Source organism: Brassica oleracea, chromosome C5 (assembly GCF_000695525.1).
Source record: "Brassica oleracea var. oleracea cultivar TO1000 chromosome C5, BOL, whole genome shotgun sequence".
Classification (NCBI taxonomy): Eukaryota; Viridiplantae; Streptophyta; class Magnoliopsida; order Brassicales; family Brassicaceae; genus Brassica; species Brassica oleracea.
The window spans coordinates 3,922,930-3,943,605 of record NC_027752.1 but is presented as its reverse complement, the minus strand read 5'-3'; the positions used below and the strand labels follow the sequence as shown (position 1 = coordinate 3,943,605).

The 20,676-nt window shown below is 36.7% G+C and overlaps 3 protein-coding genes across 5 annotated transcripts; 1 reads left to right on the top strand and 2 right to left on the bottom strand.

Annotated features, from left to right (window-relative positions):
* Positions 1–1,429: 1,429 nt before the first annotated feature.
* LOC106295804 (protein FAM135B-like) lies at positions 1,430–5,941 on the top strand. The gene is made up of 15 exons (XM_013731791.1): positions 1,430–1,654; positions 1,771–2,079; positions 2,165–2,259; positions 2,368–2,522; positions 2,617–2,855; positions 2,961–3,015; positions 3,309–3,521; positions 3,622–3,755; positions 3,822–4,008; positions 4,086–4,145; positions 4,223–4,462; positions 4,568–4,826; positions 4,897–5,102; positions 5,202–5,252; positions 5,470–5,941. Exons 2-15 carry the CDS (start codon positions 1,901–1,903, stop codon positions 5,770–5,772), a joined length of 2,376 nt encoding a protein of 791 aa, XP_013587245.1. The 5' UTR covers positions 1,430–1,654; positions 1,771–1,900; the 3' UTR covers positions 5,773–5,941.
* Positions 5,942–6,873: 932 nt separating this feature from the next.
* LOC106295325 (receptor-like protein kinase HAIKU2) lies at positions 6,874–10,195 on the bottom strand. 3 transcript variants are annotated; one of them, XM_013731197.1, is made up of 3 exons: positions 10,178–10,195; positions 7,476–10,129; positions 6,874–7,394 (listed from the first exon to the last, which is right to left on the bottom strand). In XM_013731197.1, exons 2-3 carry the CDS (start codon positions 10,018–10,020, stop codon positions 7,030–7,032), a joined length of 2,910 nt encoding a protein of 969 aa, XP_013586651.1. In that variant the 5' UTR covers positions 10,021–10,129; positions 10,178–10,195; the 3' UTR covers positions 6,874–7,029. The 3 variants fall into 3 exon arrangements, with proteins under 3 accessions (XP_013586651.1, XP_013586650.1, XP_013586649.1); XM_013731196.1 differs by having other exon boundaries at positions 7,476–10,139; positions 10,178–10,194; XM_013731195.1 differs by lacking the exon at positions 10,178–10,195 and having other exon boundaries at positions 7,476–10,169.
* A 6,612-nt stretch (positions 10,196–16,807) lies between these two features.
* Positions 16,808–20,015, bottom strand: LOC106343218 (sucrose transport protein SUC4). Its single transcript, XM_013782372.1, has 6 exons — positions 19,402–20,015; positions 18,163–18,890; positions 17,937–18,000; positions 17,810–17,853; positions 17,323–17,505; positions 16,808–17,226 (listed from the first exon to the last, which is right to left on the bottom strand). The coding sequence occupies exons 1-5, from the start codon at positions 19,928–19,930 to the stop codon at positions 17,347–17,349; spliced, it is 1,524 nt and encodes a 507-aa protein (XP_013637826.1). The 5' UTR covers positions 19,931–20,015; the 3' UTR covers positions 16,808–17,226; positions 17,323–17,346.
* Positions 20,016–20,676: the final 661 nt, after the last annotated feature.

The window sequence follows — 20,676 nt, the reverse complement described above, 5'->3', positions numbered from 1 at the left end:
AAGAATATCATGACTCACTACTTTCACTCATCTATGCTGAAAACAATTGAAATTTGTTATATCTTAATTTATACCTCCTAAGACATATGTTAATTACATAATTCCCATTTTTCACTTATCAAAATATTTTTTACAAAATTTTTAAATTATGTTTAAGACTAACTGTCCAGACGACTTTCAGTTAAGTCGTCTGGACGACTTATTTTCAAGTCGTCTAAACAAACGACTTGCGAGGGGTAGAAACGTAAAAAAAAATCCGTTTTTTTGTTTGGTCACAAGGGGATAGTTGTAATTTCAATAGCCTTTTAGGTTACTTTTGCCTTTGACCCAAGTTGGGGTATTGTTTTGGGTTTGACTCCAAGTTTTGAGTCACACTTGGCAATTCTCCCTATATTATATTATAATATAGATGTTGGATAATAATTTTTTATCTGTACGTAATATTATATTTATAATTTTATAACTTGATGCAATTTGATGTAATTGTAATATTCATATATTAACCTATTGATTTTTTGTTTATTTATTTAAAAATGATTTAATTTTTTACAGTAGGTTTTTGTGAATTATTATTAATTTTATGATATTTGGTTTTCTTGAAAATTGTATTGTAGCAGATTAATATATACTATACTCCCTCCGTTTCATATTAAGTGTCATTTTAGAGAATTTTTTTTTGTTACAAAATAAGTGTTGTTTTCGATTTTCAATGCAAAATTTATTAATCTTATGCAAAATTTATTTTTCTATTGGTTGAAATATGGTTAGGTGTATAGGTAATAATATTTTTTATAGGAAATGTACAAAATTAATTGTTTTTTTAATCTGTGTGCTGAAACCTAAAACGACACTTATAATGAAACAGAAGGAGTGTATTAGAGTTTGTGTATTTATTTTTAGCAAAAAGAAATAACAATTCATTGTAATTAATAAATTTAAATTTTTGATTTTAAGTGAAGTGGCAGATTTGTAAATAATAAAGAAATGCAATGGCTAAATATGTAAATAAAAAAATATTTAATCTGCTATCTGTGTTTCCAAACAATTCTCATTTAATCTGTTATCCAAGTTTCCAAACGACAGAATCTGTAAATGAAAAAAAATACAGTGATTAAATATGTAAATAAAAAAATTATTTAATCTGCTATCTTTGTTTACAAACAATTTTCATTTAATCTACAATCTAAGTTTCTAAACAGTACCAAAATGTTTAATAATATAGATATGTATTATACTCTTACATGGGCCTTCTAAATAGCCCAGATAAAACGGGCCGTTAACTCATCTTAGGCCGTTAAAATGGCGGGTCGATTCGGCGCAAGAAAAAGAAAAAAAAAGAAAAAATCGATATGACAATAAACATATAGAGCCAAAAAGACATAGGAACTAGTGTGGTCGTATAAACATTAATCCATCATTTAACCCGACAAAGACAAAAAAATCAAATCTGTCTTAAAAAAAAGTTTCAAAAAATCAAATTGAGTCCCTGGAGATAACTTTTATTACCATCATCGTCCTGTAACTTTCCCCAGATCCTCTTCTGCTCAGGGTTTGTCTAGGTTTCCTATCTACCAGTATCCTCAGATCTCTTAAGGTTCACGTTGCGGTTCGCTCTCGACATTATCAGTTATTGCAATCCACCGCCTCAGATTTGGTGATTATATATATTTTTCAAGCTCATTGACCTAATTTTGACTTTTTGGTCAACGCTATTAATCTTGTTTATTGACTCCCACACCTCTTTGTGTTGTGTTTCTTATCTATCTGCAGGGTTTAAGCTTGTGTGTGACCAAATGAGTTTGCATCTGAGAGGATGAGATTTACAAGAACTGGTTCAGGATTTTGATTATCCTGAAACACACAAGTTTTGATAAGAAGGGTGATGTGAGTGTGGCTCCATATGTTAAGGCGTCTTGGATGGTTAATTGGACTGAGCCAGAGAAGTAGGCAGACAAAGACGCTTGATGCTGAGGCTTACGTAGCAGCCAGGGCGGTTAAGCCTGTGCTTATGGTCGACACTGTTCAGGAGATTGCTGTTTATATCCATAGGTTCCATAACCTTGATCTTTTCCAGCAAGGGTATCGTTATTATCTATCACCTTTGCTCAATTGTTTTTAGCTAGCAGCTTTGAGTGTATATTGAATCACCTTTTACTTCTCTTAGATGGTATCAAATAAAGATCAGCATGAGATGGGAGGATGGTGATAACAACAACAACAACTCCTCTGGGATTCCTTCACGAGTTGTTCAGTATGAAGGTAGGTACTCTTCTCTCCATCACCTATTTGTTCTCAATCATTTATCTTTTGTTTATTTAGAGAGTTTCTTTTTTAGAATAAGAATCTATATGCCTTTTGTGGTCACAGCTCTTGATTCAACCTCCAACGACACATCTGGAGTGTGGAAGATAGATGATAAAGACAACAGTTTCTTATCACAGCCCTTCCGCATCAAATACGCTAGGCAGGATGTTCGTCTTTGCATGATGGTCTCTTTCACCATGCCATTGGAAAGATTTGAGGTAAAAGCTTTTTTCTTCTCTTATCTTAGCTGCTGACTTGTTGTTGATCTTAGTGACTAGTAGAAGAGTAAATGAGCAGTTGTGAATGATGCAGGGGTCAGCTACATCTGCTGTTATATTGAGGTTTGAGCTTTTATACTCTCCTATTATAGAGAGTATAGATGCTTTCCATGCAGCAGCGCATGATTTTCGTGTTCCTCCTAAAGCTCTCTCAGGCCTGCATTCTTACTGTCCGGTGCACTTTGATACCTTACACGCGGTTCTTATCGATGTGAGTGTCCACGTCAGTGTCATGAAATCCGCTGCTTACAAACGTCCTGCAGTTTTGTCAAGGTACGCTACTTATAATTGGATTCTGCATCATCAACCATTGTTGAGTTCCACTTTTGCTGAGTTTCATGCATCTCTTCAGTTAATATGGGAGTATGTTTTGTGCAGTGATGCGAGTAATGGTAAAAATTTAGCCAGCGGCAGTGTTCAGTCTTCCAAGAAAGTATGTGCTCTTTCACTATCCTCTCATCATGGCCAAACTCTTCCTTTGATTCAGCAAATTAATTTGTTGCTTTATGCTCATCAAACGAAACTACTCTCAGCTCTTTGCTTTGTAGTAAATGCTTCTTCTTTTTTTCCTTAAAACATTTTCTAATTGATTCCCAACTCTTCAGTTAATTAATAAAATGTTACAAAGTTGCATGATTTGACAAGAACTTTATTTAAGTTATATCCTCTTCTTTCTCTAACAATACTTTTGTTGATTCTTTTGTAACTCACTTGGCTTCTGTTCAGATTGCTTCTGCTGACAAGAAGCTGGTGTCATTCGTTAAATCCCTACTTGAAGCGCGTGACACTTTGCTCCAAGAAATGCAAAGACTAAGCAAGGCAGTTGGTCAAACAATCGACTTGTCTGAGTTTGTATCCACTATGGACAACACTCTTTTACCTGAATCTGCTGAAGATGAAGAAGGCTCAGGACAAGGCAAGCAACAAAACAATCTTGAGGTCCTTGGCTTTATTTTGCAGCAGAGTGTGTACTTTTATCTATTATTTTGTTTCACCATCTTCTGGAATATGAGCTTGTTTCTCCATTTTTTTGACGCAGAAATTGAATAATCCATTTGATTTAGAAAGTGATGACTGGCTTCGTAACTTCTCAAAAGAGCATCTATCTCGCACATTCCACTTACTAGGCACCCAGCTCCATCATCTTTGGAATACCTTTCTGGCGTTTCATCGGTAAGTTATCTTCTGAAAATGAACATAAACTGTATTCTGATCATTGACCTTATTTGTCCTTTCCAGGGAAAATAACACAAAGATCTTGGAATATCTTCGTGACACCTGGAGAAGGGATCGAAGGGCTGAATGGTCAATATGGATGGTGTACTCCAAGGTTGAAATGCCACATCATTTTATTAGTGGGATGTATGATACTTCAAACCACAGTTCGCACAAAAGAGCCACCACAAGTGTGTTGAAACTGAATGATGTAAGTTATAATTTACAGTCTATGTTTCCGAAATCAAGCTTGGCTCTACTCATCCAATTCTTTTTGCTCTTATGCAGCCTGCGCAAGTTGCAGCCACCCGCGCTGAACTTCACCGTCGAAGCATTGCACAAATGCGGGTTTGTCTTTCAGTGTTTCAGTTAACTGTTGGCTTTCTAAGTTGTAAACATTCATCTGTGACAACTAATGGGTGCAGATAAACAATCGGGGGATACAGGACATGCATATATTTGGTGATCCTATGAGAGTTCCCATTGTTATAATTGAGCGCGTCTGGAATGCACCAAAACGTACTTTCAGTGATAGATCCTCCATGAGACATGTTGATAAAATTGATTCTAGCTTACTTAATGACGAGAATGAGTCAAGAAAACATAATAATCCACAGCAGAGTGGGCGTGAGCTGAAGATCGTCGTGTTTGTTCATGGTTTCCAGGCAAGTATCTTCTAGATTAATCATTGTACCTTTGCTCAAATTGCTTTTTAACGTTTGCTTTTGTGTATTTTTAAATTTGTTGTTTTTTTTTGTTGATTACTATAGGGGCATCACTTAGACCTAAGACTTATCCGGAACCAGTGGCTCATGATTGATCCAAAGATAGAGTGTCTCATGTCTGAATCAAATGAGGAGAAAACACATGGAGATTTCAGGGAAATGGGACAGAGGCTTGCACATGAAGTTGTCTCTTTCTTCAAGAGGAAAATGGATAAACATGCCAAATACGGTCGCTTGAAAAACGTTAAGCTGAGTTTTGTTGGACATTCAATCGGCAATGTCATCATCAGAGCCGCACTAGCAGGTAAAATGCTCTTAGGAATCTCGATAAATTTTCTGTTTTGTGTTCATCATTATATCTTATGTTGTTGCAGATAGTTTGATGGAGCCATACAGGAAGTATCTACACACATATCTATCGCTTTCGGGTCCACACTTGGGTTACCTATACAGTTCAAACTCCTTGTTTAATTCTGGACTTTGGCTCCTGAAGATGCTGAAGAGCACTCAGGTTATTCATCAGCTTACGCTCACTGATGATCCTGATCTCCAGAACACTTTCTTTTACAAGCTCTGCAAGGTAGATAAAGATCCTAACATTTTCATCAAGTTTTTGTATCAGTTTTGAAACAAATTTTTTTTCTCTGGTCCTAATGTCAGTTTTTGAAACTCTTTGCAGCAAAAGACGCTGGACAGTTTCAAGAATATAATTCTCCTGTCATCTCCTCAGGTACATTCCATTAATACATTTATAAGTAGGGCCGGTTCTGAACAAAGCCGAATGAAATATTTTGAAGAAAATTACATAGACATAAGCCCACTTTGCGCGAAGAAAAAGTTTTTAGACTCCCAAATTTGTGAAAAAAAAAAAATTAGTTGAAATTTTTAATACAAATATCTTGCTAGATTTATTCCTAACTAACAATACTTTTTTTTCATAATAACAGGATGGGTATGTTCCATATCACTCAGCTAGGATCGAGTCGTGCCAACCAGCTTCTTCCGACAACTCAAAAAGAGGCGTTGCTTTCTTGGAGATGCTTAATAACTGTATGGACCAAATACGTGGGCCGACACTAAAAGCTTCTCACCACCAGAGAGTGTTCATGCGCTGCGACGTCAACTTCGACACAACCTTGTATGGTCGTAACCTCAACTCGTTTATCGGTCGAGCTGCTCATATCGAGTTCCTGGAGTCTGATATCTTTGCAAGATTCGTAATGTGGTCATTCCAAGATCTATTCCGCTGACAAAATCTTGCTTACGGATAGTTCTTTCTTATTTTTGGGGATAAAGATATAAAACCTGTTGTATAGTAGTAGGAGACAGTTCTTTGGTTAGCTTTATGTTATCTTGTATGTTGCTTACCACAACTCTGGTCTCTGTATTGTTTCAACTTTATTATAGCTTTAATGGTAATGATTGCTTGCAAAAATCAAGTTAAACCACTGACAAAGGCTATGCCATGCTTTGGTCAACCACAAACTCTCTTTTTTTCATTTTTTTTTTTAACCACAAACTCGCTCATGAATGCATATTCTTTTTTTTAGTGTTTCACTACACTAATCGCATTACATTGTTAAATGCTTTTGAGTTTTCTATTAAATATTGGCTTATTGTGTTGATGCATTCTTTGGATTGAATTGCAAACCAAGGGAACAAAAAAAGATGGGGTGGGGGAGACAGCTTTTTAAATTGTGTTAAAAGTTGTAAGATTAGTCTTGTGGCAATGTGTTAGGTATATGATGAATTAGTTTCTTATCCATATTTTGTAAATAATGCAATTATAAACTGATGGAATTATGATGTTTGTCTGCATTAAGGTTGTTCTATTACGGGTATTGTGCAACACTTGTTTTTTGACTACGTTATTTCCTCCATCTAATAGAAAATTCAAATGTAAACTATATGTTTTATGCTTTTGTATAAGAAACTTTTGATACAATGCCTTATTGTCTGATAGTAAAGGAATAGAGTGTCATAATAATTAGAGAATATCTCATATATATACGTCTCTTTTTCCTTAATTCCTTTTTTATATGTTGGTCAAAGTTGGCAACTATAATTCTTGAGCCCACGTACATTTGACAAACTTTTAAGAATCACGGGTGACGGTGTTATCCTTTCATTATTTTAAACCGCTACACGATAATAGTTTTCATTTCATCATCACAAGAACTCAATTTGGATTTGGTTTCGTTTTGAGAAGTCATAACAAACTGATTGCTTGCAGTGTTTGGTAGTCATTATTTAATAAGCCGAATATGCATTTCTTTTAGCCAAGCATAGTGCAACTAGCCGCTAAAAGATTTCATAGTAGTCGCCCTTCCCAAAATTCTACAATTACAAGATATAGTTTAATTCTAATTGTAGAATTTTGGGAAGGGCAACTACTATGATATAGCAACTACAATTACATATAGTTTACATCAGAGAACATTACATTACCTAAGATTTCATAACCAGTACCAGTGAGGGAGAGATTTGGTCCTCAGTCCTCAAATTATTTATTTGCTCTTCACATCACTCTCTTTACTAATCACAATGCCCATCAGTCTACACGGTTCCGCGTCTTCGATCATCTGAACCACACTCCTCATCGTCGGCCTAAGTCCAGGTTGTCTCGCGGTGCAGAGGATTGCAACCCTCAGCATCTTGATCGCATCTTCTCTATACATTTCTCCTATCTTCTTGTCCACAATCTCCATAACACTCTCTTTGCTCTTCAGATTGTTACTAACCCAATTCACTATGTCTTTGCTCTCTCCAAACTCCGCCTCTATCGGTTTTTTCCCCGTGACTAGTTCCATTACCACAACTCCGAAGCTATACACATCGCATTTCTCATTCACTTTCGACGCGTATCCATACTCTGCAACAATAAGGGCTTTGATGTTAAAAAAATGTAACACCATAACAAACTGATCAATAAGAGTTTAATAAGTCTCTTTACCTGGAGCTATGTAACCGTATGTTCCGGCAACGACATGAGTGGAATCTAGACCACCATTGTTGGTCTGAAGAATCTTGGCAAGACCGAAATCAGCAATCCTAGGCTTGAAGGACTCATCTAGCAATATGTTACTTGATTTTACATCACGGTGAATCACTGGCCGCTCGTATCCATGATGCAAGTACTCGAGTCCTTTCGCTGCACCAAGAGCGATATCATACCGAGTTTCCCAACCGAGATTCGACTTCTTGCACGAGTGGAGCTTGTCCCATAAGCTCCCATTAGGCAAATACTCGTACACCAGCAAGCTCGAGTCATTGCTAGTGATGCTACAATAGAGTTTCACCACGTTTAAGTGACGTATCGAGCTTAGTGTTTGCACCTCCGTTTCAAACTCTTTCGATCTTCCTTCCTTTTCGTCGAGAATAGGCATCGCGCTGCTGAAATTCTTCCGAGTAAATGAGTCTGTGCTACTACTTCGAATGTGTTTGACAGCTAGTTCTTTACCATCACCGAGTACTACTCTGTACACATCGCCACATCCTCCTCTACCGATTAAGTTCTCTTCTTTGATCGAATCGATGATATCGTCTTCGGTAAAACTCATCCTTCGGAACGACTTTATACTCCAAGATTCACGTCTTAGAGTTCTTTTTTCCTTCTTCTCGCTTTTCTTGAGGTACAAGTAAAACACAAGTGATGCAAGCAAGATCATTAAACCGAAGACTATACACAGCACAAAGACGCGTGTGTCTCGATGCGAGCCTGAAGAGTTGATGCACCGGTTAAACGATTTGATCGTCATGCTGCAGAGTCCAGGATTGCCATCGAAGCTACCTTTATACGATGACAAACTCTGAGGGACACGACCTGATAACATGTTGTTTGAGAGATCAAGAAGGCTAAGTCTTAGAGACGACAAACTCTCTGGGATTCTCCCAGAGAGCTTGTTGTCCGAAAGATTCAAAGCATTGAGCGTCGGGAGAGATCCAAGCGTGTGCGGGATCTCTCCCGACAGCGAGTTTTGCGCCATGTTCAGATCACTGAGCATCGAACACGATCCGATCGAGGCCGGTATGTTACCAGAGAAGCCATTGCTCTGCATCTTTAAACTACTAAGTCTCTTAAGCTTCCCAATAGAGCTGGGAATCTTCCCGGAAAACCTGTTATCGTTAAGCTCAACCTTAGTCAAAGCTTCAGCGTCACCTATCTCATCAGGCAAGTCATCAGAGAACTTGTTGAACGCTAGATACAACGTTCCGAGCATTTTCGCGTTTTTAACATCGGCTGTGATCGGACCTTCGAAGTTGTTAACGGTTAAGTCGATGATCTCGACCCTCGGTAAGCCCCAGAGTCCAGCTGGAACTGTTCCGTTGAGCGAGTTGTCACTAACTCTAAAACGTTCGAGAGTCAAACAGTTGGAGTATGACTCAGGGATGGAGCCTGTGAGATTGTTTTGGAGGAGGAGAAGATCTTTCATCTTCCCTCTCTTGCACATATCCGGAGGAATCGGTCCGGTTAACTGATTCTCAGATGCATCGATGAAATCAAAATCAGAAACTGAACCGAGTTTTTGAGGGAGAGGACCGGTTAAGTTGTTGGTATACAGAGAGAGGTTAACGAGATCTTCGAACTCGCCGAACTCGTGCGGAATCTCGCCGGAGAGTTTGTTTTCGAAGAGCTGTAGCGAGACGAGGTTGGTTAGAGAACGGAGCTCCGTTAAATCGCCTTCTAGATAGTTCATGGAAGCATCCAAGCGAGTCAGATTCGTCAAGCTGCCGAATCCGCGAGGAAACTTCCCGGTCAAGCTGTTGTTGTAAAGCTCTAACTGCCGGAGTTTTGTGAGTTTCACGATCTCGGGAGGGATCTCTCCGGTGAGATCGCTATCGGAGATCTCCAAGTTCCGAAGCTCCGTCAAGTCTCCGATCGCCGGAGGAATTTGCCCCGTGATGCTGCAGTTGGATAAGTAGAGCCACGTCAGACTCTTCAGAGAAACAACCTCTTCCGGAAACGGCGTCGTATCGAAGGGATTGTCGCCTAGGCTCAAAACGACAAGTCCTTTCGCGTTTCGTAGCGATTTCCATGGGAAAACGCCCGAGAACGCACTGTTGTTTAGGTACAGATGCTGTAAGTGGCTCAGAGAGGAGAACTCAGGGAAAGTTCCGGAGAAGAGATTGTTGCCGAGATCCAAGTACGTGAGATTCGTGCAGTTGTTCATATCACTGGGGATGGTTCCTGAGAGTGAGTTGAATCCGAGAGAGAGCTTCTCGAGGCTCTTGAGATCGCAGAGAGAAGCGAACGGGAATTGTCCGGATAAGCCTTGGCGTGAGAGGTCAATCTCTGTAACGGAGCTTGTGGAATCGCAGGTTACTCCTGTGAAGCTACAGTGACCGGAGACAGAGTTCAGCTTCCATGAATCTAGAACGCCGGGGTTTGAGTCCAGGAGCGATGATTTGATGTTGAGTAAGACTTGGAGATCGTTGGAGGAGACGAAGGAGAACAGAGAGAAGACGAGGAAGGAGAAGAATCCGAAACTCCGAGACATATCTGTGAGTTTTAGCCGGAGATAAGGCGTGACGGTGGTTGAGTTAAGTGGAAGCTTGTTTTTCACATCGGAAAATTTTGGCCGGCGAGAGAGAGAGAGAGAGAGAGAGAGAGAGAGAGAGAGAGAGAGAGAGAGAGAGAGAGAGAGAGAGAGAGAGCGAAGAGCGCGAGAATGACTTTGCCGCTTTGAAGTAAAGTTGTTATCTGATGCTGGTATGTGGTAACCATTAAATATTCAAATTTTGCCTTACCGTGTCATTTGTAAATCATTTTTTTTCCCTTTCCTTTTATACTAGGGGCATTGAGCGCGGAGTTGCAAGACATATTTCTTGTTTTATCTCAATATTTGTTAGGGTTATTATAGCTGTGAATTTTGCGTTTTGGGTTGATCATTGCTTTTTAAGTTTTTTATTGTTATAAAGTTAGAGTTGTAATGATGTACTGTGTATGCACTGTTCTTTATTCATGAAGGACTAAATTGTGTTAGTAATGTGATTGATATAGTTCGTGTTGTTGTTTGTTGTGTCACTGAGACTTATTGTTTGTTTGTCTTTTTAATTTGTTACTTGTACTAATGAGATTACATAAATTATATTAAGGTTGTTGAGAGCACCTTTTGTTTCTGGATATTTTTTCTCCAGTTTAGTTGTGTAAGTTGTGTGTATTAAATAATAATTTTTTATTCTTATTATGTTGGTTATATGTTTTTTTACTTTTAAACTTGTTGTTTTTACCGGACCTTTAAAACAAATATATGAAGACTTGTTGAAATAACTATAAAATGAGTGACAATTAGTATTTAGGTCTTAATGGGTTTTAAACGAATATATGTATTTCTCATAAGAAGACAATAGCGTTGGCATGTTGACATTGAGCACATAAGCTATTTTTATAAGACAATAGGAATGAACAGGTGGAGATGTTGTTGACGTCTTTGTGTCTGTTGGGATTGTCTCATATATCTCCTGGTGTGGCTGTGTTTGTTTCTCTTTGATTTGATGGGTAATATGTAAAAAAAAATCATTGTTAGTTGTATTTATCAGAGTTTGTAACTTACTATGCTTTTTTGTTTAGGTAATTTCACTGATCTTGGTTGTCGTCTTTATCTTCTTCGTAAACATCTGTGAAAATAAGTTTGTAAATTGTTAAATATTTGGCCGTGTAGTTTATATTTGTTTAGCTGGCTCAATGTATGAGTCGTTGAGTTTTAGTTGAGTTGATTGGTTTTGTATATTTGTTTGAGTTGATTGGTTTGGTATATTTGTTTTGAAGTTTATTTGTAAAATTAGACAAAAAGAGAGGTGATCATTAATGATTCGTCTTTTTTGGGATTCTAGTTTTTGGTGTTTTGATTGTTTGGGTTATTGTGTTTTCTTTTAAACAGTAAAATAAATATTTGTGTAAAATTAGATTGATAAGTAAGGGAGATAAATAGACGACCACAAATCTTGGGTATGAAATATTTTTGTTTATTGATGTCAGCACAATATAGACAGTAATATAAAGGAAATTATGTGTCGATTGTTTCTTACGGATCAATGAGGAGACGGATAACGACTCGAGTTGTTTCTTTGGTGAAGCCAGAGCCCTGGACAGAACGGATTTGCCTAACCACATCTGTGAGTTTAAATATCAGTTATGATATCAAAACATAATATAAACTCAGATGCAATATGATATTATACATGGGAGTTTTAGGTTTGTGTTCGCAATCACTTGGAGATTGTCGAACAGTCTAATATTGACTGAAGATTGATCTCAGGAGCACCCGTGATGACTTCATCAATAATGGTTAGTCTTGGAGCACCTAGCAACCTCAAAACGATCGACTTTCACAATGGAACCAGCTTTCAAAGATGGCATATAATGATTAGCACGTCCAACGAGAGTAAACCCATGAATCACGGAATCTGCAAATAATATTATTCAACAAAGAATCAGGAAATAAATTAAAACAATTATGTTAAATAAGTGTGATAGATCGAAGATTAACTTACATTTTCATCGAGGAAGAGAACCGTGATTCCCACAAACTCTCTTTCTTTCTTGAAGTTTAGGGAATCCCAGAAGCGGAAGAAGCCACATGCTATGCTTTGACTACTACGACCAAGACGGAGAGATTCGAAGGTTGAGTGACGCCGGGATGCCGGTTTGACGAATTTGAGAGGCAGATAGAAACATTTTCTAGAAGTTGGTTAAATCTAAGAGGAATCAATGAGTTTTGTGGAGATGCAGATTAGGTTCATCAAAGATGAGAATCATATATATATGATTTATATAGGGGCTACAAATTAGGAACATTTATGATCAAGCGATTTAAGATGTGGACATGAAGAGTTCACCGGTGAAAAAATAGATTACGAACAGACACATGGCGCAACTTGTAACTCAGACTTGTTTGAGACAGTGATGAAAATAACCCAAACTCATGTTAAACGACAACAGTTTACAATATGAGAAAACTATAATTGTTGCAAACTTGAGTTTTTTTCCATATAACGTGATGAATCTTATTTAAAAATGAAACCCATAACGCACTTGTAGGCCCGACCCTCAGAGGAAGCCGAAGAAGCAAGAGCTTCCGACCTTCATAAATATATATTAGGTTCGGCCATCAATGTACAAAGTATCATTTAGCTTAGTGGTATAAATGTTGGTGTTTATATTTCAATAACCCGGGTTCGAGCCATGAACTTGACATTTTTTCATACTTTTTAAAAGTGGGATCCACAAAATGCTGATGTGTCGCGTTGAGGAGTGAGCAAAAACTCATCTATTATAATATAGATTTGTTTAATTAACAATGGCGTCATGGTAAATTTGTAATAATATATGGCGCTGTGCCGCTGTCACAGTAAATGTGTGTGGAATTAATAGGCATTTTGATAGATACTTTGTAAGAGCATCTAAAAAAAACTTTTTTTTGTCATCAAAGAAAAATAAAAATATAAAAATTTCTAACTATTCTTATCCAAAAGTAAAATTTCAAAATTAACTTCAAAATTATTTGTATTTTGCATTATGATCCTTATATTTATCATAATTAATGTAAATCCATAAAACGTTTATAAATAACTAACACACATATAAAAATATTACAGCAATATTAATTAATAAAATCTTACAGTAAAATATAAAATTATAAATAGAATACATAATTAAATATTAAACTACAAGCAAATACCATATTATTCCATAAAATTATTTCCGTAATGCTTCATCTTCGGTTACACAAAAAAAAAATTTGGACAATATTTTGGAGATTCTAGAGGTTCCTGAACAAATTTAACAGACTATTAGAGGTGTTGTAATATTGAAATTTGTGTAATAATTATGTATTCATGTACTATCTTTTTAAAATTGTTTTTAATAGGTTTCTTTTGTAGTATTTTTTTCTAATTATAGTTTAAAATTATTATATATCTTATTTTAAATTTTTTATTTAATTTTATGAGTAAAACTTGAATTTATAAAAATAAATTTAAAATAACTATGAGAAATAAAAATTTTAAAGATTAAAACGATAAAAGAGAAAATACTTAATAATCATAAATGAGATGTGTAATTAATTATATGTTCTAAAATGCAAATGAAAAGATGAAACTTCTCAAAACTTCAAATTTGAAATTTTACTCATCAAACTCTAAATTTGAAGTTTTGAAGTTCATTAAAAACTCTATATTTAAAGTTATAGAGTTTCTTCTGAAGATGCTTTAAGTTCATATTTGTTATGGGATATATATTGTTTTGGATTTCGTTGAAATCTTTAAATTGAACGAGATTTAAAAATATTAACGAAATTCATATACAAAACTGAAACCCATGTTCATGGGAGTAGGATCATATTCTACTCAATAGACTATTGACTAAGCAAACATTTTGTTATAGTTTATTTTGAAAATCTTGTTCAGAAACACCTATAATATGTTATGGAAATGGAGACCAGTATTAATGTATTAGTGTTTTTCATAATGAAGCAACGTCAACTGACAAAACTAAACTAAAAAACATTATGCCAAATATATATTAACAAAATGAAAACTTAACTATAAACAAAACCAAATGGAACCAAAATTACATTCAAGAGTCTCCTATACTAATTTGTATTGTATAGACAAATTCGTCCATGGGCCATTGTTTCCCAATTATTTTGGTTTGTTGATTTGTTTTAGGTTAATTAAGTATTTAGTTATTCTAGAAAGCATGTAGGATTAACTTTAATCAACTGTTAATGCATCGCCATTTACACCAGTTGCAACTACATGCCTTTTGCAAAGTTAATTAGGAAGTAGTTACAATGTCGCAAGACTTATAATCCTTTACTTAAACCAAATGACTATATTTTATTTGAAATGAAATTTCATTCTAGAACTTTAGATTAGATCACCAAATTTAAACCAACTTTATAAGTTACACATTATAGAATTTGCAAATTAGTACTTAAGACGGAATCATATAACATTTTTTGATTCAATATTTAGGAAATATATATATATAAAACTTTTGTCCAAAAATTCACAATCAGAAAATATATTTATATTATATAACAAATGTACTAAAAGTACTATATACCTAGTAATTTAATTATGCTGCTTCATAATTTCATGTTCATATATATAGTCTTGACGGACTCTTTTTGGTGCTCTTCCTTTTCCGACATAAAACACTAAAATAAATAGTAATTATATATTTTTGTTAATATATGGACGAGTAAGAAAATGAGAGATTGATTAAATTGGTCATATTCTGATCAAGTTGAAGACAATTAATGATTGATTCCACGCCAGCAGACGCCAGTGAGTGCAAACAAGAACATGTGTTTCAAATCTTTGAAAATTTGCAAGGGAAAACTTTTTCTGCTATTGTTTTCTATGCCATTATTGAGTTTATGTGACTTAAGTGTAAGTGATGTAACTAGGGATGGATATTATAAGATAGTATAATTTAGGTGTCAAACTAGCGCTTAAGCTAAATACTAAAAGGACCTATGATATAATAGAGTAAAAGGATGGTTTTGACTATCGCAGTCTAATGACTAATGTTCTCAAGGTGGTGTTTATATAATGTGTGTAACCGGCACGTTCGAATAAGTTTGGTTTGGGTTATTGGGTAGTTGCACGAACACATGTGTATACCGTCTGGAATTAATGAACTGTGATACCATGCGCATATATTACTTTTTGGGGCCAGTGTGCACGCACATGACGAGAAAATGTACTTATCAACAAATACAAGGTGGACGTCACATAACTTTTTGTGATATAAAATTTTTGAAGTACCTTTTTAAAGTAAAAATCTTGAAATATATATATATATATATATAAGCTAATTGTTTTGTTTCATTCAAAAAAGTAATTACTTTATTTCTTTTAGCTAAAGCTAGAAAGGTTATGACTTAAAGAAAAACTCCCCACTTATGTAATCCGAAGGCGACTAAAGGAGAAGCAATGGCCAATAGTGAATGCTTACAACAACCCAATTCTTATAAAAAAAAGAAATGCAATGTAAACATGACATAAAGTGGAGAGTCGTCTTTCTTTTCTCGTCAAAAAGATTTTATCACATATGAGGATAACACATTATGATAAGAGAGCACAAAAGGCTGGAATCGCTTGGATCATCTCGGACGGGAACGGAACGCAACTCAATCAAGGATCTTCTAACCTCGCATCGATCACCTCACCACTAGTAGCGGAAGCAATTGCTCTCCGATCTGGTCTCCTCTCTGTAGTGGAACTTGGGCATAAAAAATTCAAAGCTTTCTCTGACAACTTAACGCTCATCGGAGCTATCAACAACGACATGCAAGTAAAAGAGATATTTGGTATTGTTAACGATATCCAAAGGATCTCTTCTGTTTTTGTCGAGATATCATTCTCTCATCTTTCCCGATCGCTAAATGTCGAAGCGGATCGTTTAGCAAAACTATCTCTGCGCTCTTCTCTTGTAATAGACCCGTTATTGGGTTAAAATACTTTGGGCCTGAGACCTTTTTTCTAATTAATGAGCAAGTGTTACAAAAAAAAAGGATAACACATTATGGGATTTTTAACATATCCAAAATGTGGTGCTTGCGATACCGGGCTAACTGCAATCATTGACATAACTTATGTGATTTATTGGGATTTAATTTCTTACCGTCGTTGAGAGTATATCCCCAAGTCTCATTCTCGTAGTGTTTTGAACAAGACATCAACACATTATACTTAACAATTTCGGTACTGTAATAGTGTAATCTAAACTTATTTCATGGTTGTATAAAAATGGTTAAATTCGACAGTATTTTATAGACGTAAATCTTTTTCGTAATAGCAGGTCACATTTATTAATTAATGAGTAGGAGGTGTAAAATGTATCCTTCTTCTAGAAAGGATTGAACTATATATTGAAGTGCGAAACCCGCCATATTTGACTGTGAATGAGAGAGTTCTTTCCGTTGAGTTGGCAACACCACGTTTTTTTTACTTCTTTTATATCATAAGATAAGACCGATCTCTCCAAATCCAACAGATACTGAGGTCCCATATGTATTTGTAATTTTTTTTGTTAAGAAATTACACCAACGTGTTTTTAATATTCCTTCTAGCTCAACAAAGTTTAGTCATGCTTGAATAAGTTTTCAGTTTTTGCTTATAATCCATTTGTTTACAGATTTGACGACACCAGAAAAACAATTACTTGTACTATTGTACACACAAAAGTATGATCAATCTTGCTAATGATATATCATATCATGCCTATTACTATAGTTTATTATATATCCTACTCTGATGCCTTCTCTTGAACTATTTCAGGAAAAAGAACTTGTAAAATTTTCAGAAATTTCAGCATCCGTTACAAACTCTCCATTGGTAGACATGGTATCACTTTAATTTACAAGTACGTGGTTAAGTGGTAAAACCTTAGGTAGACAACAAAGAAACAGAGAAGAACCCGATTTGGGGGGTTCCAACATATACCTCACAACAAACTGAATGATGTGTTATTATTTCGTTGGGTAAACTTCTATTGCTCCTCGTGGACACAAGGATCATAGCCCTGAAGCAGAGGGAGTTAGGTCCTAGACGCTGCAGCTAAGTTAGTCACACGAGAAGAAGGCCACTGCACGAATTCAGCAAGGATCACACAATAAGTGGTGCATCTCCTTGCCAATCTTCCACCATGCCTTCACACACCACTCTTTATGCGTTCCTTCGCTAAGTCTCGTCTATTTTGCATTAACAAGATTTATTAATCAGTGACAATTTTTAAGTGCTTGGCTATACGTTTGGTAACACAAGAAAAAGGGGGAACTGCGACATACTTTATAGCAAAAAAAGAGAGGATGTTATGGGAGAGGGATGGGCTTCTGAATCCTTGTTCGGGGAATAGCCAAGATGGCTACAATTCCGCCAATGAAACCTGCAGCTGCTCCAACTGCAAGTGCTGGTGAGTTCCCACCGCCAAATAGTTGGTCCCATGGGCCACTGCCAACAGACACAATCACCTGCATACACATCCCATTGTTAGTTAACCACAGTGATTTAAACAATAGAACTAAGGTTTGATGTCAAAAAATCATAAACAACATAGGAAATACATGCATCGTCGGCAGCAATAGGAAAGTAAACAAAAAATATCCTATTACTTGTCATAACTAACTAAAACAAATAAATGGATTTTTACTAATGACAACTAAAGAAAGAATCCATTTGCTTCACTAATGCATGGTTATGGTCCTTATGGACTCCCTTCAAACAAGAATATACTTGTGTCAAATAAATTTAAAAGGATGGTTGAACGAAGCATACCTGTGGGATGACTATAGCCAAATTCAGCACACCCAAAGATAAGCCTGACTCAACATAACTTCGATAAGAACACCACTCACTTGTAAAAAAATTAAAGCAGTGACCACAATATTAAAATGATACACACCTTGACCTAGGCCCAAGGACTCAATACGTATGGAAATCAACGCATATGGAACACTGTAAGTTATCTGCGGAAGAGTAAGAATGGCATCAGTAACACCGTATAAGCTTAAATATGTGGACACAGAAGAGCAGGAAAAATATCAAAGTAAAAGTGTCATGAAATCTCCTTGGTAATAGGCATAATAAGATTAGTAAATTATTTGTTTCACAGTGTAAGTATAACTTACTGCCAACGGGATGCCCAAAATTGTAAAGATTAAAACAGCAGCAACGACGATCCCAGCAGGCGGTTGTTCATGGCCAATGTAGCCAATATGATACGCAACAAACGAGGTAGCGATCATCGCAAGAAAGCAAATAGCCATAATGATGTTCGATATCCCCCAAATAAAACCAGCTCCCCACTTTCTGCAAAGTTTCTCCATGAGCACCGAAGTGATCCCAAGAAAAACAGAATTCAACATCAAACCAAGCGCACCCATACTCACACCAGCACTATACGAAGCGCCTTGGTTCGGTTCACCACCGTAGATCTCTCTACCCATCCAATCAGTATCAAACAAAATAAACGGAAACCAACCAATCCACGTCAGAGCTGTAACAAGCAAAATTATCCAAACACTTCCTGGAAAATATTTGAAAGTGCCTAGTATCTCAGTAAGGAAAGCTTCATCTGTTCCACTGGATTGCCCATGTGCGTCAGAGGCCTGTGCCCCAAGAGGCACCTCATGAGCCGCTGAGATACTCAAGATGGTAGTTATTGCGATAAAGACTACGTCTATGTAGAAAGCAGACTTGAGATTGGCGCATTCCACATTGCAGGCAACGGTCTTTGTAAAAGGGAAGACCTTGTACCAACCATTGTATGATCCAGTAGCGTAGCCAAGAATATTGCCAACAGCCATAAACAGAGAGAAGTAGCCGTTTGCTACTCGTGTTCTGCGATTATCATTCTCTGAAAACAAAGAGATTGAACAAGAATTAAACCAAAACAGAGGATTTTTTTTTTTTTTTTTTTTTGCAATGTTCAAAAAATAGCTAGACACTTAATTAAGCTTTTTATAGGGGGTTATTGATTATACCTATTTTTGGACATATAGACTAAGATTTTTTAATAATCTTTCAAAAAAACAGATTAACAAGAAGTAAACCAAAACAGAGTACTTTTTGCAATGTTCAAGAAATGGCTACGTAGTAATTAAGCTGTTATAAAGGTGATTGTTGATTATGCAGGCGCCTAAACCTATTTTTTAAACGTTGACCCAAATCTGATAATTAGCAGCTTAAACCAATTTTTAGAACACTGTTTTTTGTAATAACTTCTTTTTTTTTTTGATAAGTATATAATAACATTAATACCTAATAGTGTCCAAGAATCATAAAGTTGTGCACATTCCATGTTTTGCATGTGACAAGAATCTCCAAAATCACAAAGGTCAATTAGAACACAAAGAGGCAGAGATTACCAGTAAGATCAGCGAGGAGGGCTCTACAAGGACCCTGAGTCATGTTATTAGCAACATCAAGGATCCAAAACCCTAACACGAAAGCAACAATCGCCCTCGGCTTAATCCTCCCTTCTCTATCCCCAAACGCCCACCCGATATCCGCCGCGTGTCCAATAATCAAAACCGAGATTGCGATCGCCACAGCTCCGGCGACGATAAACGGTCTCCTCCGACCGTACTTGCTCTTACACCTGTCGCTACTGTGGCCAACGAGAGGTTGCACGAACAAGCCAGAGAGCGGACCGCAGAGCCAGATCACGCTGGCCCAAGCGTGCGGGATCCCTAGCTCCTGCACGTAAGGAGTGAGGAGCGAGAGCTGAAGCGCCCAGCCGAACTGGATCCCGCACGCGACGGAAGCTACGCGGAGAAGCACACGCTTCGAGGCCTTTGATCGAGGTACCACGGGACGAGAAGGATTAGGCGGTCGTGGCAGAGGTGGGCGGTTGCGTGTCGGTCGGTGGTGGCGAGGTTGATCGGAAGTAGACATCTCACACACACACTCTCTCTCTCTCTCTCTCTCTCTCTTTCTTTTTTCAACCGAATCTCACACTTGTTTGAGAGTAAAGCTAAGTGGTGGAGAAAAAGGTGGCAACTAAACTATCATTGGACTAATAAACATCATGTGGTCTGGGGCTGTTTTTTAATCCAATTTCTAAACTTAGGTTCGTTTTTCAATTATTTTAAGTTTAGTGAGGCCATTTTGTAAATAATAAAAGTATTATCCTGAAAGCAGGCACGTAAAAAGAGGAAAATGGCATTCGTCAGTTTCCACTTTCGGCGTTCACTATACGTAGGCACAAGAGCGACGTCAAGTATTCTGTTTCTCTCTCTTTTTGGTGCAAAAGCTGAACCAAACGATTGAGTTCGAGGTGGCAGTGTGAACCGTACACGTGCATGATTTATCCCTTTACGGCTTTACGTTACGGCTTAAGCGTACAACACGAGGGTGCCAACATTTAGCCAATCCCACTCTAAAGTGATAACACGAGAGGGTGCAACATTTAACCAATCCCCACTCTAACGTAGCAACATCTTTTTAATCTTTACATTTCGTTTTAATAGCTTTACGTGAGTATCCTACTTTTACTTGGGGGAAATTTTATGGTTGTACTGGTTCAAAATAAATCAACCAGTTGAGCAATTTTACTAGAGAACTATGGATCTTATTACAAAAAATTCCAAACTTTTATTCTCCAATCTTTTTAAATAAAAATTTCCAGTTCTTTTTTTACA